This window comes from Nyctibius grandis, unplaced genomic scaffold (assembly GCF_013368605.1).
Source record: "Nyctibius grandis isolate bNycGra1 unplaced genomic scaffold, bNycGra1.pri scaffold_87_arrow_ctg1, whole genome shotgun sequence".
Taxonomy (NCBI): domain Eukaryota; kingdom Metazoa; phylum Chordata; class Aves; order Nyctibiiformes; family Nyctibiidae; genus Nyctibius; species Nyctibius grandis.
This window is the reverse complement of record NW_027167610.1, coordinates 63,282-77,028: the sequence shown is the minus strand read 5'-3', so window position 1 is coordinate 77,028 and position 13,747 is coordinate 63,282. Positions and strand designations below refer to the sequence as shown.

The following is a 13,747-nucleotide window of genomic DNA, read 5'->3' as shown; positions in this document are numbered from 1 at the left end:
AGCCGGAGGCGCCGACTCAGCTGTTTATTTCCCATTAACTCTAATTAGGGGGTAAAAAAGGGGGCGGGGCTGCGCGAGGCCCCGCCCCCACCGAGGAGCCCCCCCCCTTTCCCCACGTGGGAGGAGCCTGGAGAAGCCCCGCCCCCTCCGGTACGGTGACGGGGTGGGGGCGTGGTTTATGTGGGGGCGTGGCTAAGCCGTGCCAGCGGGGGCGTGGCCCGAGGGGGCGTGGCCGTGGCGGCGCTGGTGCTTGCGTAGCCCCGCCCTGGCCCCGAAGCGCTTGGGGCAGAGGGGGCAGGCAAAGGGGCGGGGCTCCGGGGAGGCGGGGCCAGGCGAGGCCACGCCCCCGTCTGCCAGACACGCCCCCGGGGCTCCCATGGGGGCGGCCATGCTGGGGCCTACACTGGGGGTGGCCATGTTGGGGCCTCCCATGGGGGCGGCCATGCTGGGGCCTACACTGGGGGTGGCCATGTTGGGGCCTACACTGGGGGCAGCCATGTTGGGGACTCCCATGGGGGCGGCCATGCTGGGGCCTACACTGGGGGCGGCCATGTTGGGGCCTACACTGGGGGCGGCCTCGTCACGGCCGGCTTGGGGAGCCGCGGTGTGGCCAGCTCTGTTGGTCATGTCGTGGCCAAGTCCAGTGGCCGTATTGTGGCCAGGCTGGACACCCACGTCATGCCCAATGCCGGTAGTCATGCCATGGCCAACACTGGCGGCCATATTGTGGCCAAGTTGGGCGCCCACGTTACGACCAAGGCCAACAGCCACGCTGTGGCCAACGTTGGTGGCCATACTGTGGCCAGGTTGACCACCCACATCATGCCCAGCTCCAGTGGCCATTGCTTGGCCAACGCTGGTGACCATACCGTGGCCAGGTTGACCACCCACGTCATGCCCGGCGCCAGTGGCCATTGCACGGCCAACATTGGTGGCCATACCGTGACCAGGTTGACCACCCATGTCATGCCCAGCGCCAGTGGCCATTGCATGGCCAACGTTGGTGGCCATACCATGACCAGGTTGATCACCCATGTCATGCCCAGCGCCAGTGGCCATTGCATGGCCAACGTTGGTGGCCATACCATTACCAGGTTGACCACCCACGCCATGCCCAGCGCCAGCGGACATGCCATGGCCAGCTCCGGCGGCCATATTGTGGCCAGCTCCAGCAGCCATGTCATGGCCAAGCCTGGTGGCCACGCCCTGACCACCTCCAGCAACATCGAGGCCAACTCCGGCCACCATATTGAGCCCAGCACCGACGACCACGTTGAGCCCAGCTCCGGCAGCCACGTGGAGGCTGAGCCCAGCGGCCAAGCCCGCCCCACCGCCGGCGGCCATGTTGCCCTCCCCTCCCGCCTCCCTCTTCCCGTGCGTCCTCTCGTGCTTGCGCAGCCCCGAGGCCCCGCCGAAGCCCTTCCCGCAGCGCCCGCAGGCGTAGGGCCTCTCGCCGGAGTGCGTCCTCTTGTGCTTGCCCAGCGCCGCCCTCTCCCAGAAGCCCTTCCCGCACTCCCCGCAGCGCCAGGGCCTCTCGCCGGTGTGGGTCAGCCGGTGCCTCTTGAGGTCCCAGGAGGCCACGAAGGCCTTGCTGCAGTCGCCGCAGCGCCAGGGCCGCTCGCCCGTGTGGGTCCGCCGGTGGACCGCCAGGTCGGCCGGCTGCCGGAAGGCCTTGCCGCACTCGCCGCAGCCGTAGGGCTTCACGCCCTGGTGGGCGCGCTGGTGGCGGCGGTAGCTGGAGGGGTCGGAGAACATCCTGCCGCACTGCGGGCAGAGGAAGGGGCGCTCGCCCGTGTGGACGCGCTGGTGGCTCTGGAAGGAGGAGAGCTGGGTGAAGGCCTTGCCGCAGGTGCCGCAGGCGTAGGGCTTGCGGGGGGCGTGGATGCGCTGGTGGCAGGCGAGGGAGGAGGAGCGGCCGAAGCTCTTGCCGCACTCGGCGCAGAGGAAGGGGCGCTCGCCCGTGTGGCTGCGCTGGTGGTTGCGGAGGTCCTTGCGCTCGGCGTAGGCCTTGGGGCAGGCGCCGCAGCAGTGGGGGCGCAGCCCGGTGTGGCTCCGGCGGTGCTTGCGGTAGACGGAGGGGTCGGCGAAGGACTTGGGGCAGTCGGGGCAGGAGAAGGGGCGCTCGCCGGTGTGGGCGCGCTGGTGGATGGTGAGCTTGGAGAGGGTGCCGTAGGACTTGGGGCAGGCGGCGCAGGGGAAGGGGGGAGAGGGGCGGGGGCACGGGGGGGTGGTGGTGGCATCTCCGGGTGCTTCGGATGTGGATGTGGTGGTGGTGGTGGCATCTCCAGGCGCTTTGAGTGCATCTACGTCAGCACCAGCGCTGCCAGATGTGCTGGTGGTGGCATCTCCGGGTGCTTCGGATGCGTTCATTGTGGTGGTGGCACCTCCGGATGCTTTGGACATGGCTGTCGTAGCAGTGGGATCTCCAGGTGCTTTGGGTGCAGACTTCATGGTGGTGGCACCTCTGGACCTGGTAGTGGTGGCACCTCTGGACCGGGTGGTGGTGGTGGCACCTCCAGCTGTTTTGGACGTGTCCACCACGGTGGTGGCATCTCCCGATGCTTTGGATGCCTCCGTCGTGGTGGCAGCACCTCTGGACCTGGTGGTGGTCACGCCTCTGGACCTTGTGGTGGTGGCACCTCTGGGCCTGGCAGTGGTGCCCACAGCAGTGGTGGACATATCCATCGAGGTGGTGGCACCCCCAGAGTCTTTGGAGCCGTCCATCATGGGAGTAGCATCTCCAGATGTTTCAGAGACATCTGTCATGGCGATGGCACCTCCGGATGCGGTGGTGGTGACACCTCTGGACCTGGTGGTGGTGGCGGCATCTCTGGACCTGGTGGTGGTGGCACCTATGGAGGTGGAAGGTGCAGCCATTGTGGCGGTAGCACCTCTCGACCTGGTTGTGGTGGCACTTCTGGACCTGGTGGTGGCACCTCCGGAGGTGGTGGTGGACACATCCATCGTGGTGGTGCCACCTCTGGACCTGGTGGCAGGGGCACCTCTAGACCTGGTAGTGGTGGCGGTGCCACCTCCAGCCGCGGTGGACGCGTGCGTCTGGGCGTGGCGCAGGGCCCGTGGTGGGGTGGGGAAGGTGGTGGCGCAGGTGGGACACTTGTAGCGGGTCCCTGACTTCACGTAGGCGGGTGGGGCAGGGGCGTCGTCACCGAGGTCCCCTTGGGTGACGTCTTGGAGGTCTTCTTGGGCGTCATCTCGGAGGTCTCTGTGGGTGTCACCTCGGGGGGTCTCAGGGGCGTCATCGTGGAGGTCCCCATGGGTGTCACCTCGGAGGTCCCCATGGGTGTCGTCGCTGATGTCCCCGGGGGTGTCATCAAGGGCACCATCTTGGAGGTCCCCAAGGGTGCCGTGGCCATGGGCGTCACCATGGGCATCACCATCGACGTCCCCACGGGTGCCACCATCGATGTCCCCACGGGTGCCACCATGGGTGTCCCCACCCGGACCCTCCTGCTGCTCCTCCATTGGCCCCCTGCGGACACACCACCATGTTGGGGGGGGGGGGCGGGTCCCCCCACCCCATTTTACCCCTATTTTGCACCGTTTTACCCCATTTTGCACCCGGGGGGGGGTAGGAGGGGGGCGCAATGCACCATGGGAAGGGGGGGGTGCAATGGGGGGGGTGTTGCAATGCATCACGGGGGGGGGAAGGCAATTTGGGGGGGGCCCCTATGGAATATGGGGGGGGGCCGCAATGCACCATGGGAAGGGTGGTGCAATGCCCTGGGGGGGGGTGTTGCAATGCATCACGGGAAGGGGGGGGTGCAATGGGGGGGGGTGCGGTGCGGCGAGAGGGGTGCAATGAGCCCCCCCCCGGGGATTTGGGGGGGGTGGGGGGGCATTTTGGGGGGGGGTCCGTGCGATTGGGGGGAGGGGGGGGAGCCGCGAGGCACCACGGGAAGGGCCGTGCGATGCGGGGGGGGGGGGGGGCTGCAATGCATCATGGGAAGGGGTGCGGGGGGTGGGGGAGAATGGGGGGGGAATTGTGGGGGGGGGGGTCGCCCCCGTCCTTACCTGGGGGGGGGGGGTGGGGGGCTCCGGTCCGGGCGCGGCGCGGCGGGCGCTAGGACCGCGGGGGGAGGGGCGGGGGGCGTGGCCTCGTGGGGGCGGGGCTTGGGGAGCGGAAGGGGCGGGGCCAGCGGGGGCTTCCGGTCTCCCCGCAACAAAAGGAGGTGCTGGAGGGGGGGGGGTCTTGGAGCCCCTTTGTGGGGGGGTGGGGTCACTCCATAGGGGGAGGGGCGTGGGGGGGGCGGGACCCCCCAGATTGGGGTATTTGGGGGGGGTTTGGGGGGGTCTTGGACCCCCTGGGGGTCCCTCATAGGGGGAGGGACCATGGGGGGGGTGGGACCCCCCCAGACTGGGGTGTTTGGGGGGGGTCTCTACATTTTTGGTGGGGGGGAACTGGTGGGTTTTAGGGTCGTGTCCCCCCTAATTTAACCCTTTATCTTCCAGCCCCCTCCCCAATTTGGAGCCCCGGTGCATTGTGGGACGCCGAGAGACCCCCTTAGGTGGGTGACGGGGGGGGCCTGAGGCCTGGGACCCCCCCCCCGGACTCCTGGGACCCCCCTCCCCGACCCCCCAACAACGACCCCCTGGCCATGGCGGCGTCGCCAGTGCCGTCCCCCGAGCGTCTGGGCGTGACGGTGGCGTCGTCGTCGGGGGGGGACACGGGGGGGGCGTCGGGGCGTCTGTACGGCTGCGGGGAGTGCGGGCGGCGGTACCGGCACCGCGGCAGCTTGGCCAACCACCGGCACACGCACCGCACCGGCGTCTTCGCCTGCCCCCTCTGCCCCAAGCACTTCCCCAACCTCATGGCGCTGCGCACGCACGCGCGGGGGCACCGCGGGGGGCGGCGGGGGGGGGCGCCGCCGCGGCGCCGCCTCGCCGATGCCACCGCCGCCGCCGTCCCCGAGCGGGCGTACCGGTGCGAGGCGTGCGGCAAGAGCTACCGGCACTCGGGCAGCCTCATCAACCACAAGCAGACGCACCAGACGGGCGACTTCGGGTGCGGGCTGTGCGCCAAGCGCTTCTCCAACCTGGGCGCCCTCAAGGGACACCTGCGGGGGCACCGGCGGCGGCGGCACCGGCACCACCGCAACGGCCGCGCCGCGACGCCCCCGCCGCCGCCGCCGCCGCCCCCCCCCGGCATCTACCAGTGCTCGCTGTGCCCCAAGGAGTTCGGCGGCCTCGCGGCGCTGCGGGCGCATTTCCGCCGGCACCGGCGGCCGCGGGGCGTTGGGACAGGCGAGGAGGGTGATGGTGACGATGGTGGTGACGATGATGAGGAGCGGCCCTTCCTCTGCAGCCTGTGCGGCGGCATCTTCCCCGGCGAGGACGACCTGGTGCGGCACCAGCACCAGGAGCACGCGGCGGTGCCGCCGCCGCCGGTGCCGCTGGAGGGGTGCCGGGGCGACGCGGCGGGCGAGGAGCTGCCGTGGCACATCTGCGGCTACTGCGGGCAGCCCTTCGGCGACCTGGCCAGCCTGGGGGAGCACAGCCGGGGCCACCGCGCCGAGGAGGCGGCCGCCATGGCCGACGTGGCGGCGGGGGCCGGCGAGCGGCGGCCGTACGCCTGTAGCGTCTGCGGGAAGACGTACCGGCACGGCGGGAGCCTGGTCAACCACCGCCAGACCCACCAGACCGGCGTCTTCCCCTGCGCCGTCTGCGCCCGCCGCTACCCCAACCTGGCCGCCTACCGCAACCACCTCCGCAACCACCCCCGCTGCAAGGCCGGACCCCCGGCGGCGGCGGCGGCGGCGCCGGGCGGGGAACCGGCGTGCGACAGCGAGGAGGAGGAGGAGGAGGAGCGGCGCCAGGCGCGGCCGTTCCGCTGCGAGGTGTGCGGGCGCAGCTACAAGCACGCCGGCAGCCTGGTGAACCACCGGCAGAGCCACACCACCGGGCTGTTCCGCTGCGCCGCCTGCCACAAGGCCTTCGACAACCTCATGGCCCTCAAGAACCACCGGCGCACCCACGCCGAGCGCCGGCGGCACCGCTGCGGGCTCTGCCCCAAGGCCTTCCGCCTGCGCCGGCAGCTGCTGGGCCACCAGCGCCTGCACCCCCCGGCGCTGCAGGCGGGCGAGGGGCCGCCGGCGCAGCCAGGCCCCGCGGAGGAGGTGTTGGAGGACTCCTCGGTGCCACCAACCGTGTTACAGGTGGTGGAGGGACCTCCAGGACACCAACACCCCACGGAGGAGGCGTTGGAGGACTCTGTGGCACCAACAACCACGCTACAGGCAATCGAGGGACCTCCAAGACACCAAAACCCCACGGAGACGGTGTTGGAGGACTCTTTGGCACCAACAACCGCTCTACAGGCGATCGAGGGACCTCCAGGACACCAACACACCACGGAGAAGGTGTTGGAGGACTCTGTGGCACCAACAACCATGTTACAGGCGGTGGAAGGACCTCCAGGACACCGACACCGCATGGAGATGGTGTTGGAGGACTCTGTGGCACCACCAACCACGTTACAGGTAGTCATGGGACCTCCAGGACACCGACACCCCACGGAGACGGTGTTGGAGGACTCCCCGGTGCCACCAACCGTGTTACAGGCGACGGAGGGACCTCCAAGACACCAAAACCCCACGGAGACGGTGTTGGAGGACTCTTTGGCACCACCAACCACGCTACAGGCAATCGAGGGACCTCCAGGACACCAACACCCCATGGAGACGGTGTTGGAGGACTCCTCGGTGCCGCCAACAGCGTTACAAGCGGAGAAGGCGTCTATGGGACAACCGTATGGGATGGGGACGGTGTTGGAAGACTCTGTGGCACCAACAACCGCGTTACAAGTTGTGGAGGGACCTCCAGGACACCAACACACCATGGAGACAATGTTGGAGGACTCTTTGGCACGACCAACCACGTTACAGGTGATCGAAGGACCTCCAGGACACCAACACACCATGGAGACGGTGTTGGAGGACTCCCCGGTGCCACCAACCGCGTTGCAGGCGGAGGAGAAGCCGCTGGGGCTCCCAGACGCGGCGGTGACGGTGTTGGGGTCCTCCCCAGCGCCCCCCCGCGGACCCCCCACGTCCCCCAAATCCCCCCCGGCGCGGTGTCACCCCGCACAGGGGTCCCGGCCCCCCCGGCACCGACCCGCCACCCCCCGACACCGCTCCCCCGGGGGGGCCGAGGCTGACGGGTGATGGGGTTGTCCCAGGGTGGGGGGGTGGGTCCGGACCCCGTTTCCCTCCCGGTGATTAAATTTGGGTTGTTTTGGAGCGGTTTTGGGTAGGTTTTGGTTTTCTGCAGGGTGTGACCCCAGAGTGGGGCTGGGGACCCCCAAAATGGGTTTAGGGACCCCCAAGCGTGCCACGAACAGGGTGGGGACCCCCAGGAAGAGACGTGGGGGGGGCACTGCAGACCACCACCGCTTTATTCAGGCCTTGCCAGAGCTTTCCTGGCCCCCCCCCACCCCCTCAAGGATTTGGGGCGCCCCCAGATGTCAGAGGTCCTCGGGGATCTGAGCTTGCCTCCAGATGTTGGGGTCCTCCTGGATGTCGGGGTCTTCGGGGGGGTTGGGGTCCCCCGGGACATCAGGGTCCTCACGGACATCGGGGTCTTCAGGGGGTCCAGGGTCCTCACGGACATCGGGGTCCTCAGGGGGTCTGGGGTCCTCAGGGGCTTCGGGGTCCTCAGGGGGTCTGGGGGCTTCGGGGTCTTCAGGGGGTTCGGGGTCCTCACGGACATCGGGGTCCTCACGGACATCAGGGTCCTCACGGACATCAGGGTCCTCAGGGGGTTCAGGGTCCTCACGGACATCGGGGTCCCCCAGGACATCAGGGTCCTCAGGGGGTTCGGGGGCTTCGGGGTCTTCAGGGGGTCCGGGGTCGTCACGGACATCAGGGTCCTCAGGGGGTCTGGGGTCCTCAGGGGGTTCAGGGTCCTCACGGACATTGGGGTCCCCCAGGACATCGGGGTCCTCAGGGGGTCCGGGGTCCTCGCGGGCGCCGGGTTCCTCGGTGGGGCGGGGGGTCCCGGCGGGCTCAGGTTGGGCCCCGCTGTCGGGGTGGTCCCTGAAGCCGGGGTCCCCCGTGGGCTCTTCGTCCTCATCCTCCTCCTCCTCGTCGCGGGGGTCCGGGGGGGGGTCGGCGAAATAGGCCTCGCGGGTGACGCCGGTGACCCAGCGCTCGTAGTGGGGGGCGGCGGTGAAGAGGGGGGGCCCCCCCCGGGCGCAGCCCCCCGCGCTGGCCGTCCCCAGCAGGAACCAGACCCCCCGCTCCTCACAGGCCAGGGGCGACCCCCCGGGGGGCTGCGGGGTGGGTGTCAGCGTCAGCGGGACCCCCCGCCATGGGGACATCCCAGAGCCACCCACCCCAAAAGGGACCCTGGGACCACCCAGAGCGCCCCAAGACCCCCCAAAAGGGACCCCACCCACCCCAAAAGGGACCCTGGGACCCCAAAAGGGACCCAGAGACCCCAAAAGGGACCCCAGGAGGGACATGGGGACCCCAAAAGGGACTCAGGGACCCCAGGAAGGACATGGGGACCCCAAGGGACCCCAAAAGTGACCCAGAGACCCCATGATGGACACCAGGAGGGACATGGGGACCCCAAGGGACCCCAAAAGGGACCCAGGGACCCCAGGAGGGACATGGGGACCCCAAAAGGGACTCAGAGACCCCAGGAAGGACATGGGGACCCCAAAAGTGACCCAGAGACCCCATGATGGACACCAGGAAGGACATTGGGACACCAGAAGGGACTCAGGAACCCCACAATGGACCCCAGGAGGGACATGGGGACCCCAAGGGACCCCCAAAAGTGACCCAGGGACCCCCAGGGGACCCCACGGGGACATGGGGGGGTCCCCGCTGACCTGGCAGGCGCGGGTGCCCTCGGGGATGGTGATGCAGAAGGTGTCGGGGGGGGGCGGGACCCCCGCGGTGTCCCCCCGGGTCCCACAGGACTCCGAGATTGTCACCTCCACGCTGAGCAGCTCCTCGGGGGTGGACGAGCCTGGGGGGGGGGTCACCATGGATGGGGTCACCAGGGGTGGGGTCACCAGGGGTGGGGACACCAGGGGTGGGGGTCACCATGGGGGGGTGTCACTCACCGTTAGGGGCCAGCAGGGCCCAGCAGCGCGTGCCGGGGGGGGGCCGGTGGTCGCCGTAGGGCAGGCAGAGGGGCCGCAGCGCCGCCCCCAGCTCCAGGGGCTGCTCCAGCCGCAGCAGCGCCACGTCCCGGCCCCCCCCCGGCTCCACGTAGGCCCCGTGCAGGTGCAGGCGGGACCCCCGGCGCCGCCCCGCGCCCCCCGCCACCGCCGCCTCCCACGCCGAGGCCTCCTGCGCCCTGTGCACACACCGTGGGACCCCAGACCCCGGACCCCCACCCCAGACCCCCCCAGACCCCCTCCCTAGAGAGAGGGACCCCCCCCCCGCAGGAAGAGGGACCCCCACCCCATGCCCCTGGGACCCCCGGACCCCTGGACCCCCAACCCCAGGGAGAGGGACCCCCACCCCACATCCCTGGGACCCTGGACCCCCACCCCAGACCCTCCCAGACCCCTTCCCTGGGGAGAGGGACCCTCACCCCACACCCCTGGGACCCCCCCCAGACAGAGGGATCCCCCACCCCATGCCCCTGGGACACCCCCCTAGGGAGAGGGACCCCCACCCTGCATGGGGGACCTCCCCCCCCCACCCCCTTGGGTCCCGGGGTGTCACTGTGGGGCATGGGGAGGGGTTTTGGGGTCCTGGATGCATGGGGGGGGGGTTGGGGTCCCAGGGGGGTCCCAGCCCCCTGGATCTGGGGGGTCGCTATGGGGCAGAGCCCACCCAGGTCCTGGGGGTCGCTGTGGGTCCTGGGGGGGGAGGTTTGGAGTCCTGGGGGGTGTTTTGGGGTCCCAGGGGCAGATTTTGGGGTCCCAGCCCCCTGGCTGTCGGGGGTCACTATGGGGCAGGTTTGGGGGGGTTTTGGGGTCCCAGCCCCCCGGCTGTGGGGGGGGGGTCGCTATGGGGGGGTCCCCGCTCACCCGATGAAGCAGTGCGCCGCCGTCAGCACCCAGCCCTCGGCCACCAGAGCCCCCCAGCAGCGGGGCCGCCCCCCCAGGCTCAGGGTCACGGCCCAGGGCCACGAGGGGCCGGGGGGGGGCTTCAGGCGGGGCCCCCCCTGCATCCCGCAGCCTGGGGGGGGGAAAGGGGGGTCAGTGGGGGGGCTATGGGGTGCCCCCCACCCCTATATGTGGGTCCCCAGGGCTATGGGGTGCCCCCCCGCACTCACCCAGGCACTTGCCCTCCTCCAGCCCCGGCGCCGGGGGGGGCCCGGGGGGCGCGAAGGCGGCGGGGGGCAGGCGCCGGCGCAGCCACCGCGCGTGGGCCACCAGCCCCGTGGCCAGCGCGGGCCCCCCGGGGCGGGCGCAGCCCACGGCGAAGCTCAGCACCCCGGCCTGCACCCAGCGGCCCCCCGCCGTCCCGCAGGCCACCGGGCCCCCCGAGTCCGCCTGGGGGGGGGTGAGGGGGGGTCAGCGCGGGGCTGGGGGCGCCTACAGCCCCCTGTGGCCCCATATGGCACCCTATAGCCCCCTATGGCCCCCTATGGCCCCCTATAGCCTTCTATAGCCCCCTACAGCCCCCTATGGCCCCCTATGGCCCCATATAGCCTTCTATAGCCCCATATAGCCCCCTATGGCCCCCTGTGGTCCCATATGGCCCCCTATAGCCCCCTACAGCCCCCTATGGCCCCATATAGCCCCCTATGCCCCCCTACAGCCACCTGTGGCCCCATATGGCCCCTATAGTCTCCATACAGCCCCCTATGGCCCCCTACGGCCCCCAATGGCCACATATAGCCCCATATAGCCCCCTATGGCCTCCTGCAGCCCTCTACGGCCACCTATAGCCCCCTATAGCCTTCTATAGCCCCATATAGCCCCCTATGGCCCCCTGTGGCCCATATGGCCCCATATAGGCCCTATAGACCCCTATAGCCCCCGATGGCCCCATATGGCCCCCTATGGCCCCATATAACCCCCTATAGACCCCTAATATAGTCCCTATAGTCTTCATATGGCCCCCTATAGCCCGATAGCCCCCCACACCCCCCCATAACCCCCCTATAGCCCCCTATACCCCCCCATAGCCCCTATAGCCCCCCATAGCCCCTCATACCCCCCCGTAGCCCCCCTATAACCCCCTATACCCCCCCATAGCCCCTATAGCCCCCCTGTAGCCCCCCCCTCACCTGGCAGGCCCCCCGGCCCCCCTGGGCGCCCCCCGCGCACACCATGGAGGCCCGCGCCGGCCGCGCCAGCTCGCGGTGCCGCAGGGTGGAGTAGAGGCAGTTGCAGGTGTCGGGGCTGAGCAGGTCCAGGGCCACCTTCTGCAGGGGGGACCCGGCCGGCAGCGACACTGGGGGGGGGGACACCGTGGAGAGCCACCACCATGGGGGGACACCCCATGGAGACCCACCCCATGGAGAGCCACCATCATGGCGGGACACCCCATGGAGACCCACCACCATGAGGAGCAACCCCATGGAGACCCACCACCATGGAGAACCAGATGGTGAGGACCCATCCCATGAAGACCCACCACCATGGGGACCCACCCCATGGAGACCCACCACCATGAGGGGCAACCCCATGGAGACCCACCACCATGGAGACCCAGATGACCACCCATCGAATGGAGATCCAGATGGTGAGGAACCACCCCATGGAGGCCCACCTCAATGGAGACCCATCCCCATGGAGACCCAGATGATGAGGACCCACCCAAGAAGACCCACCTCAATGAGGACCTACCTCCATGAGGACCCAGGTGATGACCACCCACCCCATGGAGACCCACCATCATGGAGACCCACCACCATGAGGGGCAACCCCATGGAGACCCACCACCATGGGGACCCAGATGGTGAGGACCCACCCATGGGGACCCACCTCCCCAGCCCCGGGGGGGGACATGCATGTCTGGGCCTCACCGTTCTCAGCCACGTGGCCCCACCCGGTGATCCAGCATGGGGCGCCGAAGGCGAAGAGATGCTGGGCCTGGGGCAGGCAGATGGTGCCCACGTGGGGGCCGAGGGTGACGGGGGACTCCAGCCGGGCCAGCGCCAGGTCGTGGCCACCTTCCACGCGCCGGTAGCGCTCGTGGACCACCACCTCCACCACCGTCCTCTCCTGGCCCTCGGTCTCCTGCAGCCGCAGCCGCCCAACCACCGCCCGCCAGGCCCTGGGCTCCGCCCGGCTCCCGTTGGGCCTGGGGGGGCCACCAGCGTCAGGGGGGTCCCACCCGTGGTCAGGGGGGTCCCACCAGGTTCTGGGTGCCACAACCAGGTTCTAGGTAGTCCCACCAGGTTCTAGTTGGCCCCAACCATGGTCTAGGTGCCACAAACAGGTTCTAGGTGGTCCCACCAGGTTCTAGGTGGCCCCAACCATGGTCTAGGTGCCACAAACAGGTTCTAGGTGGTCCCACCAGGTTCTAAGTGGTCCCAACTGTGGTCTAGGTGCCACAAACAGGTTCTGGGAGCCCCAACCAGGTTCTGGATGGCCCAACCAGGTTCTGGGTGGTCCCACCAGCTTCTGGCTGCCCCAATTGGGTTCTAGGTACCCCAAGGGGATCTGTGTGGCCCAATGGGGATCTAGGTGGCCCAATGGGTTTCAAGGGGGCCCAAAGGGGATCTGAGTGGCCCAATGGGGATCTAGGTGGCCCAATGGGTTTCAAGGGGGCCCAAAGGGCATCTGGGGGGCCCAAAGGGGACCTGGGTGGCCCAACGGGGACCTGGGTGGCCCAATGGGGATCTGGGTGGCCCAAAGTGGATCTGTGTGACCCAATGGGGATCTAGGTGGCCCAACGGGGATCTGGGTGGCCCAAAGTGGATCTGGGTGGCCCAATGAGGGTCTAGGTGGCCCAACGAGGTCCAAGGGGTCTCCAGGGAAGGTCCCACTCCAGCCCCCCCCCCCTCCCCGCCCCGGGACTCACCCCTGGAAGCAGTGGGCGGCCGAGAGGACCCACTGCGGGGTGACGAGGGTGCCCCCGCAGAAGTGCTCCCCCCGCAGCTGCAGGCTCACTTGCCAGGGCCACTCACCGGGGCGAGCGGCCGCGCCCCCCACCACGCGGCCCAGCTCCCGCTGCCGCCCGCATTCGGGCTCTGCGCCGGGGGACCCGTCAGCACGGACCCCCTGGGTGCCCCCCTGGACACCTGGGACCCCCCAGACCCCTGGCACCCCCCCCAGACCCCTGGGTTGCCCCCCAGATGCCTGGGTGCCCCCCCAGACCCCTGGGCCCCCCCTGGACCCCTGGGACCCTCCCCAGACCCCTGGGCCCCCCCGGACCTCTGGGACCCCCTGGGACCCCTGGGTGCCCCCTGGACCCCTGGGACCCCCTGGGACCCCTGCGACCCCCCCTGGACCCCTGGGACCCCCTGGGACCCCTGCAACCCCCCCTGGACACCTGGGACTCCCCCCCGGGACCCCCCGTCGCCCCCCAAAATGCCACCCCGATGCTGCATTCCCTGGGTGCTGGTGGAGGGGGGGGTGGCGTGTGAGGGTGCCCCAAATTTTTGTGTCCCCCCCCCAAAATGGGGTGGGGGCTTCTTGTAGGTGAGGAAGGGGAACAGCCAATGGGGGTGGAGGCGTTGTCATGAATATGCAGAAGCTCATTTGCATATATCCTACCTGCCAGAGTCTCCCCAGCTGGAATTTCAGCATCTGCAGGGGAAAAGTGGGGGGGTGTCAGGGCCTGGGACCCCCCCACCTCACCCCAAAGGA

General features: G+C 69.6%; 3 protein-coding genes across 3 annotated transcripts; 1 reads left to right on the top strand and 2 right to left on the bottom strand.

Moving 5' to 3' along the window:
* Nucleotides 1-43: 43 nt before the first annotated feature.
* Nucleotides 44-3,490, bottom strand: LOC137677512 (uncharacterized). The gene has a single exon (XM_068424814.1). The coding sequence runs from the start codon at nt 3,481-3,483 to the stop codon at nt 193-195; it is 3,291 nt and encodes a 1,096-aa protein (XP_068280915.1). The 5' UTR covers nt 3,484-3,490; the 3' UTR covers nt 44-192.
* A 651-nt stretch (nt 3,491-4,141) lies between these two features.
* On the top strand, nt 4,142-7,197 carry LOC137677514 (zinc finger protein 646-like). Its single transcript, XM_068424816.1, has 2 exons — nt 4,142-4,190; nt 4,471-7,197. Exon 2 carries the CDS (start codon nt 4,617-4,619, stop codon nt 7,179-7,181), a length of 2,565 nt encoding a protein of 854 aa, XP_068280917.1. The 5' UTR covers nt 4,142-4,190; nt 4,471-4,616; the 3' UTR covers nt 7,182-7,197.
* Nucleotides 7,198-7,393: 196 nt separating this feature from the next.
* Nucleotides 7,394-13,742, bottom strand: LOC137677507 (serine protease 53-like; the record flags this gene model as incomplete). The annotated part of the gene is made up of 9 exons (XM_068424808.1): nt 7,394-8,287; nt 8,855-8,994; nt 9,092-9,327; nt 10,010-10,160; nt 10,258-10,477; nt 11,218-11,384; nt 11,959-12,236; nt 12,960-13,128; nt 13,655-13,742. Coding segments are annotated over 9 exons (2,256 nt in total), but the record flags the coding sequence as incomplete, so codon positions are not given.
* Between the last annotated feature and the right edge of the window lie 5 nt (nt 13,743-13,747).

Coding starts and splice junctions, on each gene's coding strand:
- LOC137677514 (XM_068424816.1), top strand. CDS start 4,617: ATGGCGGCGTCGCCAGTGCCGTCCCCCGAGCGTCTGGGCGTGACGGTG.
- LOC137677512 (XM_068424814.1), bottom strand. CDS start 3,483: ATGGAGGAGCAGCAGGAGGGTCCGGGTGGGGACACCCATGGTGGCACC.